This window comes from Grampus griseus, assembly GCF_964374135.1.
Source record: "Grampus griseus genome assembly, chromosome: 19".
NCBI classification, from domain to species: domain Eukaryota; kingdom Metazoa; phylum Chordata; class Mammalia; order Artiodactyla; family Delphinidae; genus Grampus; species Grampus griseus.
The window spans coordinates 25,973,499-25,990,519 of NC_139013.1; the positions used below are offsets into that span (position 1 = coordinate 25,973,499).

At 49.1% G+C, this 17,021-nt stretch overlaps 1 protein-coding gene across 1 annotated transcript; it reads right to left on the reverse strand.

Moving 5' to 3' along the window:
• Window positions 1-16: 16 nt before the first annotated feature.
• Window positions 17-16,762, reverse strand: SALL1 (spalt like transcription factor 1). Its single transcript, XM_082676178.1, has 4 exons — window positions 16,708-16,762; window positions 14,982-15,074; window positions 2,474-5,910; window positions 17-1,330 (listed from the first exon to the last, which is right to left on the reverse strand). The coding sequence occupies exons 2-4, from the start codon at window positions 15,055-15,057 to the stop codon at window positions 890-892; spliced, it is 3,954 nt and encodes a 1,317-aa protein (XP_082532304.1). The 5' UTR covers window positions 15,058-15,074; window positions 16,708-16,762; the 3' UTR covers window positions 17-889.
• Window positions 16,763-17,021: the final 259 nt, after the last annotated feature.

Sequence of the window (17,021 nt, forward strand, 5' to 3'; positions counted from 1 at the left end):
TAATGAAAGTGATATTTGTTATTGTATATACAAGAGCATCTACATTTTCTCCACTGAAGGTTGTTCAAGATGCTATACTTAGCAGCATTGTGAAATTCCAGCACACATTTTCTATTGTGAATATACCTACAAGGCAAAATGTTACGTCTTAGTTTCAACTACCAAAACAACACTTGTATTTTTTCTAGAGAATTCTGCGTGCTTATCACTGTACAGAAACTTATTAACATTGAGGACGACTCAAGTAAAAAGCACGATACAAATAGCAGTTCAAAACAGAAAGGGTTAAATCTACAAAAAAAAAAAAAAAAAAAAGCAGATTGAATTTTAGAACAAAAATCAAAAAAACCCAAACCTTTCAAAGAACCACACAGTTCAGTCTGTACTTTCAGTCCTTTCCTTAAATTTGTTTCGAAAGATTAGACAATGTGTTTGCTGATAAAATTTTCCAGCAGGATCAAAGTGTACATTTATGTACAGATTTTATTAGAGATCTAATGCATCACTGAGGCATTTCATCAACACCAGATTCATATTAAACTGGATATAGAAAATAAGTTAATGCCAGATTAAGACCGCCTAGCAGGGCAACTTGCAATTGCCATAAATGTTACAGCAAGTTTACAGGACTCTAGTCAATTAGTATTTAGTCCAAAAATACAGAAGACCAAAGTTAACGCTTGCATCCTGTTTGCAAAGCCAGATTATATCACTAATAAATAAGCTTTCTTAGAACTCTAGAAGTTGAACAAGGTACAAAAGAATGTCTTCAGAATGTTGTAGTTCAGAGATCTGGAGGGACCAGAAGGTGGGGGCACGGGGCAAGGAGTAGGAGGCAACCATGGGTCTCATTCTGAACGAGGATGCTCTTTCTCCAGCCAGAGTGGATTTAACTTGTGACGATCTCTTTGCTGTCTTCCACGAAGCGGGTGAAACGGAAGTTGGTTCCATTCTCGCTGCTTGCCATCTTCTCCAGGCCAGCCAGGGGCGCACTGGGCTCTGAGTTCTGGAGCTTCTCCAGGTTTCCCGTCAGCCCACTAATAGGTGAGCTGCTCCCGCTGCCCAGGCTTCCAGGAATTGGAGGGATGCCGCCGTTCTGAATGACCGAGATCTCGTTGGCCTTCATCGCCAGCCCATTGGAGAGCGCTGCTGCATACTGATTCCAGAAACTGGAAGGATCCCCACTTCCTGACCTGGCCGCCAAATCCTTCTGGAACATTTCTGGGAACTTGACGGGATTGCCTCCTAGGAATGTCATGGGGCCGTCCACGGAGAGCCGGCGACCCCGGCGGGCAGGGGCGCTGTTCCACATGTGAGTGCCCATGTGTACCTGGGATGCGGGAAGAGAGGAGAGGAGGGAGGAAAAAACGGGAGAGAGAAGAAGGGAGAAGCTGAATAGTTGAATCTGTCTCAACTCATATCCCAACACTCGACAGGGCAAGTGGCCGCAATGTCTATTCTTATTACCTGCCCGACAGTGGGAAGGGTAACAAGAGCTGTCCACTCCAGTCCGCTGGTAATAAGGTGTCTGCTCTCTGTAGCCCTGGGCCGCCTTTCCTCTGCCCGGGCAAGGATGCCTTACTTACTCCTTTTTTATTACCTGTATTTAGCTTATAATGGCCTCAAGCAAGCCAGTCAGTCACACATAGCTCCTTTCAGGGGGAGAATTGTTACGTCCACTCTCATTGCCATGGTAAGTATTGCATCTGACACCTTTTACCCTATAAATGTCCTTTTCAGATGGGAAGAAAGTGCCCCTCACTGATTGCCCATTGGAGGGCCTGTGCGTGGAGAGAAAAAGCCAGAACGTAATTATTCATTTCACTTTACTGGCCGCAATCTCTAGAGAAATACTCTGTCAACAGAAAAATGTACACAGTAAGAGGGTTCAACTGTTGCTCTAGAACTTACGCATATTTGCTTTCTTTCCAACACATATCAGTAGGAAATGTTGTATGATCAATTATCATAATACCCATTAGCAGAGTGGTGACGTTACTGTTTTTAGAAAGACGAACCACGCTGGACTGCAGAGTTATGAAAAGATAGATGCCAACGCTGAGGAGAACTGTAATTATTAAGTGATACGGGCAGCACACAGGCCGCACGGAGGTCTTTAATCAATACCCCATGGCAACGCTGGGCTGTCTGACTTGGTAGGTAAAGCAATTCATTTGGTGCACTTAGCGAGTCAACAGGACTGGGCCGCCGCTTCGCTTAGGTACCAAATTATTCAATGCACTGTGACATTGAGCAAAGCTGCGGCCTGCCCTAGTCCCTGCCGTGATCCCGACCTGCACGGGCACCCACATTTCTCCGGATCGGTCACGTGCAACAGGTTCCCTTTCGAGAACTCTCTCCCTGACTATCTGGACTGAAGACTCTGGGAACGTACCTTACAAACAGTCAACGGCCAGGAGAGAGAGAGGGTGGCTAGGGTGGGTCTGGGTGAGGTACAGGTGGAGGGAGGTACCTTAAGATTGCCTTTTGTTGTAAAAGCTCTTCCACAAATAGTGCAAGCAAAGGGTTTCTCTCCAGTGTGAGTTCTCTCGTGAATCTGCAGGGCGCTCGACGAGGAGAAGGTCTTGCCACATGTGTTGCAGTAGTGCTGTTTGGGGGTCCTCCTGGGCAGAGCTGGGAGCAGAACTGGGGACGTGGCGGACGATGACAGAGGCCCAGAAGGGACGTGACTGGTGGGGGTGTCCTTACTGTCCTGAGTCGTCACATGCACGAAGCCGTTGACCTCTGTCTTGATGAGAGACGCCAACGAGTTGGCGGGAATCACCGCGGAGTTCTGATTGGGGCCAAGGTTGGAACTGGGCTCAAAGAGCTGTGATGGTAGATCTCGCATCTGATGTGTCAACATGTGTTGCTTCAAATTACCCTTGGTGGAAAAGCCACGATTGCAGACTGTGCAAATAAATGGTCTCTCTTTGGTATGACTTCTGTAGTGAATGTCCAAGGCACTCTGACAAGCAAAGGTTTTGCCACAAATGTCGCACGCAGTGTTTTTAAATTTACCCCGGTCTCTGAAAGGGAAGAGGATCCCCAGAGAATCTTCTTTGATGATTTTCTCTGTGTGACTAGATGTCAAATCCAAAGCCCCACCGTTCACTGGGGTGGGAGACAAGCCATTGGCAAAGTCGCTTGCCCCTGCTCTCTGTGGCTTCTCCTCGGCGCTGGGTGACTTGTGGAACTCCTGGGTGCTGTTGGATGGGGACAGAGCCTGCATGGAGGAGGTAGACTCTGAGATGGCCGGGCTGCCAGCACTCTGGCTCTCCATGTCACCACCCACCGAGGACGAATCGTTGGTCAGGACGTCCCCCTCGACCGACCCGTTCTCCACTGACTTCAGGCTGGCCTGCAGCTGCTCTGCCAGGCCCGCATTGATCATCTTCATCTGATTTTCCAAAGCAGCGATGCTCGACATCTCTAGAGGCAAAGGCGAGGAAGACAGGCTGTCTTGGGACGCATCCGCGGACTTGGGCGTGTCCGGGATGCTGCCCTCAGGACAGTCTTCCATGTTTTCATCGGAGAAGTTGTCTAGGTCATCAAAATTTTTCTCATCAAAGGAGCCCGTGTCAGACTCCATGGACTCGGGGTAGCTGTCAGGGACCGGGGTGTTGGGAATCTGGCCCCCCATGTGCATTCGGATGTGCTGCTGTAGGACAACGGCGTTCGTGAACTTCTTCTGGCAGATGGGGCAGGAATGCTGGACTCTGAGCGGGGGCATAGCACGATGGACGCTGTAATGGGTTTTCAGGTTCCCTTTCGTGGTGAAGGCCCGGCCACAGATCTTACACTTAAAGGGCCTCTCCCCGGTGTGGGTGCGGTAGTGCATCTTCAAGGCGCTCTGACAACTGAGGACCCGGTGGCAGATGACACACTCATTGGGGTCAGTGGCCTTCTTGTCAATGTTTTCGACCAGCTGCTGAAGCTTGGATGTCTCTGAGGCCTGGGCTGAGTCCAAGAGTCCCCCAAAAGGAAACTTCGACTTGAACTGCTCGGACATGAGCGGCAACAGAGGGTTGGTGAAAGTCGAGGCACTGCCTGGGCCAACGTCGGACGCTAGGGAGCTCAGCACGCTAGTGCTCACGGTTGGGGCTGAGCTGGGGACCACGCCAGTCTCTTCGCTTTTGCCACTGGAGGGGGGCCCAGTGGAACCTTCCGCTTCCTCTGGGAGCCCACCCGGGTTTCTCGAGGCCGGCTCGGGAGCCCCGGAGTCACTTTTGACGGAGCCCGGGGGGCTGGCGGCAGAATGGCTGATGGGGATGGGGGCTGGCTCTTCGGTCTTGATGAAGGGGGTGAGGCTTGGGAGGGTCGGGGGCAACGGCAGGCCGACTGAAGTGGTCAGAGTGGGCAGGACCGGTTTGGTGTCTAGCCAGCTGGTGACTGGCTTTTCTGGAGGAATGGACATGCCGTAGGGGATGCCGGTACTGGTCGGGATGTTGTCCAAATGCTCAGGCACAGGATAGGGGTTCATCTGGATGTGAGGGTATTTCTCTTTGTGGCGCTGGAAGTGGACTTTGAGGTTCCCCTTGGTGGAGAACCTGTTCCCGCAGATGTTGCACTTGAACGGCCTCTCTCCGGTGTGGGAACGGAGGTGGATCTGCAAGGCACTGTCGCTTCCGAAGACCTTCGCACAGAACCTGCACTTGTGTTTGAAGAAGGCCTCGTCCGAAGCGCTTTTTGCTTCGAAGGCAGTGACATTTGGTGGCTTGCTTTTTCTTTGCTGGGCCAAGGCAGACAAGGAGTTTAAATCCTCTGCCGTCGTTCCGATGTTGGGCAAAGGGCTGGGGAAAACCGAGTTAGCAGGGGCCGGCTGAGGTAGAAGTGGATTAGATGCAGGACTCAATAGACTGCTTATTGCAAAAGCTGGTGAGGAAGATGCCGAGACTGCGGGGTTGCCGGCATGGGCATGGGAGGCACCCGCGCTCGAAGCCACTTTTTCCGAGGAGGGGGTGGGAACTGCCGCCGCCAATATGTGAACGCTGGAGGAAGAGCCGCTGTGGGGTGGACCGATGGTGTTGCCAGAACTGCTCTGAGGTAGCTGGATGGGGGGGAGCTGTTTCACACCGCTGATGCTGGCAGATTGGCTAGCAAGGCTCTGTGCTAACCCAGCTGCTGCTGCCAGCTGCTGAGATAAATGGGAGCTGAGTGTGGACAAGGGGTTGGCAGATGTTCGTACAGTACCTGGAGAAGGACTAGAAGATGTTGGCAAGTCTGTGTTCTGAGAAGCCAACAGCAATATTTGGTGACGAATCTGTTCGATCAGTTGCAGCTGGTGGATCTGCTGCTGCTGCAGAGCTAAGAGCTGGTCCATCAGGGCCGGGACGGCCAGCTTGCCTCCGGAGGCCCCACTGCACCTCGCTTCCTGGGAGAACTGGGCCACCGCCACCTTGGTGCTCTGGAGGTTCTCGATGATGACGTTGCTGTTGATCACAGAGAAGTTGCCCAGTGTTGTCAGGTCCCCGAGTTGAGGTAGAGAGGTTGTGATCGCTGAGGTACCTGGGCAGGAGCTGCCGCTGCTGCAGCTTGGGGGGGCACTGCTGTCGCCACCGCTGCTCAGGGGGCCGCTGGCGCCTTTGCTGGCCGCTGGGGCCTCCACCTCCATGGACTCTTCCCTGTCCGGTCCGTGGGGTTCCGCCAGGTCACTGCAGTCTCCTTGCTCTGTCTTGTTAGCCGTGTCGTTCATCTGTTCCTCGGGATGATCCGGAGTGGGGCTGGGGGAGAAGGTTTCAGGCGGGGACGCTGGACTTTCATTTACAATTAAAACTAGTTGGTTTTTAGTACAGTTCTTCTTGTGGAGCAGAAGATCTGACAATTCAAAGAACTCGGCGCAGCACCGGCCGCAGACGTGGGCATCCTTGCTCTTAGTGGTGCGGTTGGGTTGACCCTTCTCTGTGTCTCCTGCAAATGTCAAAAGGAGCAGGGTTAGCGAGTGAGCCAGGACACCCAGACATCCATGACTTCAAAAAAAGAGAAAGGGGTTGATCAACTCTTTTCTCCCTGCGAAACTCAAAACGGTGGCCCCTGAAAAACAATCAATATTCCCTAAGAACAATCATGATTAAAATTTTAGGCTGTTGGAGGACTTCCTATCAAGCTGGTATCTCCGAGAGCCAGGACCTTCAGGTCATCCATCAAGATATAAAATACTGCGAACTGCAGGCATTGGTGCATAATGAAATTCCATAGCAAAATATCGATTTCCAATATTTTATACACGTTATTGTCCACTCATCCAGAGACGGTCCAGCTACCATCCTGAGGACTTATTAGGCTCTTGAGTTTCTGTCAACCTTATTCATTTTCAACTGATTCAAAGATACCTGTGACAGTTTGTTCTGTCACTAAACTAATTTGTAGTCATTCAGGTTCCAATCAGTGGTTGACAAGGGGGAAAAAAATGCATATCACCAAGCTGAAGACGGACAACTTGAAAATCACCTCCAGCCCCTACCTAGAACCTGAGCTACGTCTGATCCGTGACAAGCACACTTTAGCCACATCAGTAAGAAATCCTCCAGACCGCTCAAGACTCAGTGGAACACAAGAGAAAGCAACGTGCGCCCCCCCCCCCGCCAACACACACACACACACACACACACACACACACACACACACACACACGAGAGAAACACAATGATCATAATCCGTTACAAGGCCTGCCTGGCACCTATATATCACCCTGTGGCATGTTTATTTTTAAAATTAAAGAACGCAACTGTGGCTACCATCCCGCTAATCAAGGAATATATGCCACTATGTTCCAAATGGCAACATTATGCCTCTAAATATTTCAACAAAAGTGCTCTATAAAGACTGGCATAGGATTTACATTTCTGATTAAACATCAACTTAAAGAAAGATGTGCAGCTAAGGGGAAGTGAAGAATAATTCTTGGTTTCCAGTTTGGAAATGCTTTGCAATTCTCCTTGTCTGAACGCCTTTAAAAACAGTTTGCTCTTAACTGTTATCAATTGTTTAACAGATTGTCCTGAACCTTTCATTATAAAATCCCTTTATTTCATGTTTGTTTCCACTGGTTGCTCAGATTTCTTCTCACTAAGATCCATTTTAAACATAAAAATCTCCAACTCCAAGCTAACATCCTATTCAAAGACAGGATGGCGTCCCATTGTTTGCCCAGCATGGGGAACACCAACTTCTGTTGTACAAATGGTGTGTGGTCATCTCCGAAGGCTGTGGAAAAAAAAAAAAAAAAAACTGTTTAATTCAAGGATTACCTCCCTGTGTGCTTTTCTGCAGAACTGAATCAGATAATAGTTAGTTTCCATGACTTCCAAATTGAATCTCCCAGAAAACTTGCAGGGGGAAAAAAAAAAAAAAAACTAATTGCAAATATGAATAAACGCAAAATCAAAATGCTGCTTTTTCAGTAAACTTAGAGTTGACTCAAAAGAGCCTGCCATTTGCCTCTTTGTAGTAAACATCAAAAAAAAAAAAAAAAGGAAAAAGAAAAGAAAAGCTTGAGTAGTTTTGCATTCCAGAAAATATAATTAATACCCAAATACTAACTTCTGAAAATTCCTTAACTCTGTTTGCCTTGAGTGATACCACAGTTGATTAGAAGCCCTGGTAAAGTATGCCAAATGTATGCGCACTTTAGTCACTGGGAGGGTTATTTGAGTAGCTAAGTTATACTTAACAAGCTAGCTTTCCTAATACCCATCTTTTAATCTCCGCAAGGGTATAGTGCAAAATGCATTAACAATACAAAACAAATCTTGGTTGGAGCAGAAAATACCAATAATGATTCAGTTTTAATTTAATGTTTAATCATCCTAATTGGCACAGGATTCCTCTGCACATTCAAGGTGCTGTTTTAAGCCCTTTCTGTCTCTCTCCCTGCTTTAAAATAATGTAAACAAAATACGCTAAAGTTATGTTGCTTAACTTGGGATGAAAATAATGTGACAAAAATTCTGTTTAAAGTTTCTTATTTTGACAACCAATTTTAAATGATGCATCCATTTCAGATGCTTATTTTAAACTAGGAAATGCAATTCCTAATATATTCAACCGAAATGTTATTTCTTTCTCTTTGCACATTTCCATATGTAATGGTTATGTTTCCATCTACTTTTACAGCCAATTATGAAGGAACAAAAGCTATTCTGTTTGTTCACACATTTTCAACAAAATGCATTAAAACTATTATGTCAGCATGTTCTATTAAGCTCTGCATTCAGTGGAAAATACTTTTCAACCAGCTCACATTTATCAAAACATAAAGCCACTTTAAAACACAGTTTTGCTTGGTCAGCTGGGCTTAGACAAATAATGACAGATTCAGAACTAAATAACTAGCAAGGGAAATCAGAAAACTGACTTCGTCAATTGTACACATTACAATGCAGTTGTTTCAAATATTTAGCACATCTGTGCTCACGATTAAAGGGCATTTTTAATTCTTTATAACTTGCAAACATCTGATATTCTCATAATATAGAGAGAAAATAAAAAAGGTTACTTTACAGGATTTAGCTGATTATTACTTTCCTGTGCTCCAATTCTGCATTTGTGCTGTTTCAAGACTCACTTGAGAATTTTCAAGTTTTTTGACCTGAACATTTTTACATTTAGGGTTGTGCTAACTGGATGGAAAATACAGACATTTAAAAATAAGTGCCTGCCTTCTTCTAAGAGACTGTGTTTAAAAAAAGCTGCCTATATTTTACCTTAGATTTTCACATTTTAATAAGCTGACATTTGATCTCACTGTAGAGTCAACTAATTTAATTTCCTGATGTTTATGAACACCAAAAAAAAAAAATCCTGATATCTATTTTGATTTATTTCAAAAGCAGGTGTCGCTACACTATCATCGTTCTTAACTTTAAATCTATCTGCCTTCTGAACAGAATTCCAACGAAACAGCTTTATAAAATAAAAAAGATGAAACATGAGGACTAGCTTGAATCTTTAACTACCAAAGGAAATATTTTAAGTTGTGATAAGATACACACACACACACACACACACACACACAAACATGTTCTAATTCATTTTTCTGACCATTTGCTATCTTGCATCTCTCTCAATAATCTGTTACACAGGATTGCAACTGGTGACCCCCTTATAGTAAATACAGTTGCCTTGTTCCCTGTACTATGGTGAAAACAATATTCCAGTTCCTCTCCTATGGATTTTGCATACAAATTAATTTTGTAATCGTGGTCATATAGAAAAATTTAAGAAGTAGTGGTTTTCTAAGTATGTACACACAAAAAGATATTTGGAATTTTCTGGGTTTCTTTTCCCCCGCTCTGGGTCAGGAGAGGAGGTGATCTTATAGCTCCAGCCAATGTATATGAAAATCCCAGATGTTTTAGTTCTCATTGTACCGTTTAGGTTCTTGACGCCCATTTCAAATGTGTCAGTTTTCATCATCTGAACTAAACATTGCAGAATAGGAGACAGAAAATTGAAGTGTTCCAGTGTATCCGTCTGCTGAGAAAACAAAAATACAACTATGCCCCACACTGAAAGGTTTAGCCAACCAGGAAAACAAAACAAAACAAAACAACACAACAGCCCTACTGTACCATGTTGAGTTTTCCTTTTTGGAGCTCCCCGGAAAGATCCTTCACTTGACTTCCCATTACCTTCAGCTCACATTAACATTTTTAATAGAGACTCACAAGATTGTGATTTTGGAACCTATCATTTTAACTGGCTGTTCCTTTTTGTAGACCAATTTCGAAAGGCTATCACAAACATTTTTGATTGATTGGTCTTTTCTCGTTTTCTTTTTCTTTCACAGACCTGGGAAAAACCTGCATTCGAATAACCAGCTTAAGATTCCAAAGCAATTTTCAACACCGCCACATATGCTCTGCATATTTTCTGTAATGTCTTAAGTTTCCTCTATGGGATATGCAACCACATGACACATTTTACTGGCCCCCTTCAAGTCCCCTCACTGTTCTGACTGGGATTAGCGTATTCTTGAGGGGAAGAATACAAGGGAAAATCTCTGAAAAAATAACAACACGGACAAGACAGTCCTTTGAAAATCGTGATACCAGCCCACCTAATGTACACAATAAATGAAAGGGGAAAATGTCTTCCCCTTGGATGAATCAAACTGAACACTAGATGGGGTTCCAGTTGCAAGGGTTTGTTCAAAAACTTCTTTGTGGCTTTCCTCTTCCAGTGACGCGTAAAAGAGACTGCTTAAGGCGAGATCTAAACTTTGACTACATAAACATTGGCAAAGGCACAAGAAACTAAATCCCTGTTGTTTGAGGGTAAAACTGAGCTATGGGAACTACCTGTCAATCTTCCCCTTTGGGGGTCTGGCATCTGAGGGTGACAGGGGAATAAGGTTAGGAAAAGAAGCCAAGCTGATAAGGTGAAACTAAAATAAACTTCGAACTTCCTGCTAAGTGACTAGCGAGACTCAATTTGGGGGTCACTGGGAAGATTCTGAAGGACATATTATGATCTGGACCTTGTCACCTCTGCATGGGAGGAGGCTAGCAAAGGTTAAAACAGCTCGACACATCTAGGTTTTCTAAAGCCTGGCACACCGACTTTTTTTCTTTTGGAGGGGGAGGGGTGCTGGTTCTTGGGATAATTTACCATCTCCTTCGTTCAACTGCTCAATGACTGCCGTTTTGGTAATCTAAGAATATTTGGGAAGACTGGGCTAGCTGTATCAGGCGGTACCTTAGAAAAACCGAATTAAGTCTACAGAAGGAATTAGTTCTGGTTACTCCACTGAGCTTGGCTTTTCCCAATTTCAAAAAAAACTGAACTGCTGGTCTAAGTCTCCCCCAGCTTTTCGGTAAGATCTCTGCATTAAAAATTTGGGTTTCTGCTTTCTAAAGGACTGTGGGTCAAGACACCTTGCTACCTGCGAAAGTAGAAAGAAATGAAATAAAGTCCCCAATGAATAACCTATAAATTGGCACTCGTGCCTATAAACCATAGGTGAACCTGGATGTAAAATAAATCACAAAACATTCGGTATCACAAATCCACTTTAACACATGCTTTCTCGTGTCCATCCACCCTTCGCTTGTTTGTGTGTTTGTCACATTTTTGGAAGTGTGTACAGCCTGCAGCAAACCCCCCCCCCCAAACAGTTTGCATTTTCTCAACCAGAATCTTCCATTATGCCACAAACTTAAAATAGGCCTGATTAAACATGAGTACTTTCCAACTGCTTTATCGTGCAGGTGTCCGTTTTTCAAAAAAAGCAATTAATTACAGTTCTCTCTAACCTTTGGGCCCAGAAATCAATGTGTTGCCATTAAGATGCTCACAATGAGTAAATTACTTTGGTAAATAATAGAATTTCATTATTAATATAAATAAGAGGAATTTTTATGATACTTTATATGAGAGGCAGGGTGTTATCTCCAGTTCATGATGCTTTTCTCTTTCTTCCAATATGATCTTTTCCTTGAAAAAGCTGGGCACCGAGATCCTTTCTTAATAGATGAATGGAGTCTCAGTGGGCCATCCATGTAGTTCCAGGAATCTTAAAAACACTACCCAAAGAAGAAAAACCCAACACACACACACACACACACACACACACACACACACCCTGAAATCCAAATCGCTAGTAAAGAACCCACATATAAAATCATTAGATTCTAATGTGCCCGTTCCTCAGAATTATTTATCTCGGTAAATAATTTTCCCAATGGCAGTCATCTTTCTACAAGTAATTCGAGACTTGTTGAATATCATTTAAGAGACAAGTAAGGTGCTAAAATCTTGGTTTCATAGGAAACAGAAAAAATCCCCCAGTTTATTTTAGGGTTTTATAGGTGCACCAAAAGTAGAATTAAAATATGAACATCATAAGACTGACCAAATAATCTTGTTTTCTTGAACTTGTTCCGATGAAGTTATCCTCCGGGCTGCTGAGCCTGGCTGGGATTTTCTTTGTATGCGCGCACACACTTAAACACACACAGGCGTGACATGCAGCACAGCAAGCCTGGCTGCTCCCAGCCTTGGGAGTCGCTCCTTCAGGGCTCTGGTAACTGGGGTCTACAAACTTTTCTAGGTCCCACTCTGGGCTGAGCTCACGAAATTGCAGATGCCAGCATCTGCTAAGGGTACCGCCGACTAGATTTCATTTGGTGTGTTCAACATTTCATTTGCCATATTGTAAGCCCATCTCAAGACAGAAAAAAAAGTAACCACATTGTTTAAGGAAAGGTTTATCTTCTAAAAATTTAACAATTTTGTGTATATTAAGACAAACAAACAAACAAACCCGCAAACCAAAAAACAGAACCCGACAGACAACTCTTTGAAGTGTATTTTCTGGGTGGATAGAAGAATGGGTTGCTGAATATACTGCATGAAAGGTGGTGACTTTTTAAAGGTAACTTGGAGACAAGTCATGATCTCTCAGTTCTCTGTATCTCACAACTATTCCCAAATAAAAAGAACTGGAGTGTGTAAGGCCCTCCTGTAAATCAGACATGGAGGAGGATTAGTTGTGTACTAATATTATTACAACATACTAAATCCTGTAACCCTATTACAAAATCTACCCTCTAGGCAGCTTCTCCTAAACTTATTGTTCAACCATGTAAAAACAGTCATAATCTAAAACCATTACAACTGGAGAAAAGGAGGGGGGTAGGGAGAGGTGAGAAAGGGGGCTGGGAGGGGAGTGTTTCCTACAGTGCCCCTAACAGTTTACTGCCTCTTAGGACAATGAACCAGCTTTGGGGGATAAAAAAGAAAGAAAAAAGAAAGGAAGGAAGGAAGGAAAAAAGGAAAAGAAAGAGAAAAAAGAAAGAAAGGAAACTTGATTCAGTGACTTAACTAACTTACCTCAAAGCTCAAATAAACTACAAAAAAAAAAAGTCCTAATAAATAATAATGGTCAGAGGTAGTGAACTCCATTTATGCTATCGCTTTATGAGAAGCCTTAACTATTAAAAACTCTGGATTCAGAAAGCGACAGGAAAAAGGCAAAGATCTAGCAAGCATCAATTCTCTGGGAAGCCCGAGCCTTTATTTTTTCTTTTTTGAAAATACAGAAAATCAGTACACATTTATTAAAAAAAAAAAAAAAGACTTAAAAAACTCTTGCCTCTCCTCCCATGAGGTTTGGTCCTCTACAAACTGTTAACTTTAACAGTATTACTGTGAGGACGGTCTCACCAGAAACTTTAGGAAAGATGGGTGTGGGAGTGAGATGCAGAAGAGACCAGCTGAGAAAACCCAGAAAAATACCGAGGCAGCGGCCTTGGGTAATTTCACCTCACTGTACCTTGACTACCCGGTCTCGCCTGGGGTGGAAAGCGGGGATCAGGGGTTCTTCTCAGCGGACTGAGAAATCGCAGAGGCTCTGGGTAAGGCTTGAAGCTCCAGAAAGTACTGGGGTGGAGGGAGCAAATATTGTAAACAAGTTCCTTAATCGGTCTCTGTTCTCCCCAATTTCTTAAGGGACCCCCCACGCCAGGAGTCCCCTTTCAGGACAGTCGGGGTTTAGAGGGTGGGAGTCCCTTCGCTTCTCTGCCTGGGTTCTGCGCGGGTCCCTGCGCCCCAGCTCAGCTGAGAAGCAGGCCTCTCAGGAAGGACCCCGGGACCCTGGGGCCCGGGCGGCCGCAGAGTTTAGGGGACAGAGGTGCCGACCAAAGGGCACGCTTCGGAGCCCTATCGGGGTCCAGTTCCCTCCTCCACACCCCAAAATGACACCTGGGACTGGAGCATCCCGAGTCGCGGAGACCGCTTGGGGGTTGCCCCTCGTCCTTCCGCAGCCGAGGGGCGAGCATTGTGCCCGGGGAACCGAGCCCGAGCGCCGCTCCATCGCCTCTGGCCCTGGGCCTGGGAGCTCGGAGGCCCCTAAAGTGAAACACCTTTAGGAATAAGGAAGGATTCGAGGTGTCCTCCCTCTGTACCCCCGACTCCCTGCCTGGATCTCTCCCACTCTCGGCCTTAGCTCCCTAACACAAACTTTGTTCTGGACTTGTTCGTTCCCTTCAGGACCCCTCAGCTGTCGTCTCCATCGTAAGAAGCCAGTGCCTCTGTTTTAGGGGGATTCTCTCGTGGCTAGATAGCACCCCAGGTCTGAAAAAACGACCCTTACGACTCCTGGAAGTACAAGGTACCACGATCCTCAGCGGGAGCCAACCGAGTTTAAAGATTTCTTGGGGGCGCGGGGGATGCATGTGTTGGGAGAAGAGATGCTGGGATAAACTTGGGTAGCCGGACACCGACACTTTCCCCCGCCTGCCGGCACTCAGTCTGGGGAGCACCCAGCTGCAAAGAGCACTCTCCACTCCGGCCTCCACCCCGGTGTGTCAGGCACGGGCGCCCCAACACAGGTCCCCATCTTCTTGCAGCTCCGAACTCCCAAAGGCACCCCATTCCGCGGTGCGGGCCCGGGAGGAGTGGGAGCGTTGGGGGGAGGGGGAGCGCGGCGCAGGGAGTTCCCCCCACGTTCCGAGTTGAGCCCAGAGCACAAAGTAAACTTCCTTCCCTCAGGCAGCAGGGCCAGGGCGGCGGAGGCCAGACCGGGGCCCCGGGCGCGGGCCGGGAAGCGCGTGGAGCCCAGCGCAGGCAGGGGCCGACGGCCTCTGCCCGCACCCGCGCCCCGCCGGGCACCCGGGCCCCTGCCGCAGCTTGGCGGGTTCCGGGCTCCGCTCCCCGGAAAAGCCGGGACGGAGAAGCAAGGCCGGCGTGCCCTCTCTCCTCCCCACAGGAGGACCCAACAACTCCGGAAAGATCCTGCCGGGAGAAGTGTTTGCTTTCCCCGTTGCAAGGGGGGAAGCCCAGCAAAGGCAAATTGAAAATTAAAAAGAAAAAAAAAAATCGCGGAGTCGAAAAGGCGATTCGGAACACGGCGGCGGTGCCGCGGCCGGGCGGTGGGCGCAGGGGTCAGCCGCGTGTGCGTGGGTGCGAGTGCGCGTGAGTGTGAGTGCGAGTGCGTGTGTGCGCGTGTGTGTGTCCGCGGCGCGGTCCAGAGCACTCACCATCTCGCCGGGGGAGCGAGGCCACTTCGGGGTCGGATTGGAAATGTTGAGGCTTCGCTTGCTTCCTCCGCGACATGCTGGCTCAAACATCAGCTGGGGCAGAATAAAAAATTACTAAAAAAAAATCTTCTCAAAATTACGGAAATCGAGCGGCGGCGGCGGCGGCGGCTCCCCCCGCCCGCCGGCCCGCCCGCCCCCTCCCCGGCTCCCCGGCCCCGGGCGCAGCGCGCATGTGTCCTGCTATAATTATGATTATCAATAATGCATTGCGATTAATCATAGAGGGGCTCTTTGAAAGGCGATTGGCACCGGGCCAGCGCTATTCAAACCCGCTCGCCTTAATCAATTAGTTCGTGATTTGCTGCAGACCCCTGTCTCTCCGCGCGCTGGCCCAATAAGCCGGCCGCGGGGCTGGCTCTGCGCGCCGCGCCGCCCGACACTGGGTTAACCCTCTTCGCGACCGCCAGGGACTCCGCGGCCGGGCCGCCGGGGGCCTGCCTCCTCGCCTCTGCGCACCAGGCGCCCCGGCCTGAGCCCCCCTCCCTCCCTCGGCCCCCCCGTCCCGGGCTGGGCCGACCCAAATTAGCATGCCCTCCCCGGAATTAAGCCTCCCCGGGTGGGGGGTGGGGCCGGGCGGCGAGGCCTGGGGACCCGGGCTGCAGGCGCGCGGCGAACTTCCCAACTCCGGCGCTAGGCGCGCCGGCCCGCGGGGGGAGGGAGTCCCGTGGCGGGATTTGGGGGTAGGAAGTCCCGTTTCTTGAGTGTTTCTTCGTTTCTTTAAGAGCTACCAGAAAGCAGCCCACCCCCACACCCATTAAAAAAAAAATAAGCGAGTGGGGAAGAGCCAGCCCCACGCCGGTCCGCCTCCCGCCCGCGGCCAGGCCTCCCTCCCGCTCGCCGCCTGGCTCGGCGCTCCTTCGCCCCGAGTTCTCCATCCCCTGGATCCCGGGCTCGCGGGGCGCGGAGAAGAGGACCAAGGAAAGGTTTGGGAACATGACGGGTTTGGGGCTTTGGGGGGAGGGGCAGCTCTCCCGCCACCCCGATCCTCCTCAAAGGGCCCCGATCCTCCAGCCTCTCGCTTGCTCCCTCGCTCCCTTTCTCTACCTCGGACATTCCCAGGACAATTAGGGCTGAAGTTTTCGGGAGAAGCGGCCCCGAGCCCGTGGGATAAGGGGGCGGCCCGGCTCCGCCCAGGACCCCTCCCGGACCTCCCCCTCGGCAGCCCGGGTTGGCTGCAGGGTGCGTCACTCCGCGGGGAGGCGGCGGCGGCCGTGGCGCCGCAGATCCCGGGGCGGGCGGCGAGCGGGGACCGGCCTGGGATCCGAGTTCAGCTCCAGCCGGGGGGAGGGGAGGGGCCGCCGCTTACCCAGCACGCTGCAACCCTCCCCTGGCCTCGGGAGGCGCGGGCCTGCCCCGCCGGGCTCCGGGCAAGGCCAGTCCCCGGGACCCCTGGGCTCCGCGACCTGGGGGAGGGGGCCGTACCCCAGGCTCCTGGCGAGGTGACCGAGCTGAGCCGGGAGTGAGAGGGGGGGTCCTTGTCCGCAGCTGCCTGGCCCGGCAGAAGCTCGCCTCCACCTCTCAGGCACTTGCCGACAGCGGCGCCCAAACTTTTCGCACCAGCTCCATCTCCCCAGGCTGCGATGCAGCCTCCCCACCCGAGCCCCAGAGCCCGGAATGGGGATCCCGGGGCCCGCACTCCCTCCGCTGGGCTCGGGCGCCCGCGAACCTGAGGTTCAGTCCTCGTCTCAGCCTAGCTCTTCCCCCTCGCGCCTCAGGGTCTCCTCGCTCCAAGGTTCCCGAAGTCCTGCGCCCGAGGGACAAACTAAACTTCGGTTGAGTAATGGGGAGGAGGGGGGTGCAGATACACAATCCCTGCCCTATCTCGCGATCGGGAAAGGAGAGGGCTCATAAGGACGCCCCAATTCGGGAGCGCCCTGGAGTCTGGAGAGGAACACAGTCGGTTCGCGCGAAGTGGGCACCAATCTTCGGGTAGAGTTTCGGGTACTCCGGACCCTACTGCGCTCCCCCATGACTCTCTCT

Excerpts from the sequence above, each read along its gene's own strand:
- SALL1 (XM_082676178.1), bottom strand. The coding sequence starts at position 15,057 with ATGTCGCGGAGGAAGCAAGCGAAGCCTCAACATTTCCAATCCGACCCC. Across the intron at positions 5,911-14,981 it reads CTCGCTCCCCCGGCGAGATG|GAGACACAGAGAAGGGTCAA; the intron begins GTGAGTGCTCTG and ends TGACATTTGCAG. Across the intron at positions 1,331-2,473 it reads CAACAAAAGGCAATCTTAAG|GTACACATGGGCACTCACAT; the intron begins GTACCTCCCTCC and ends CCCGCATCCCAG.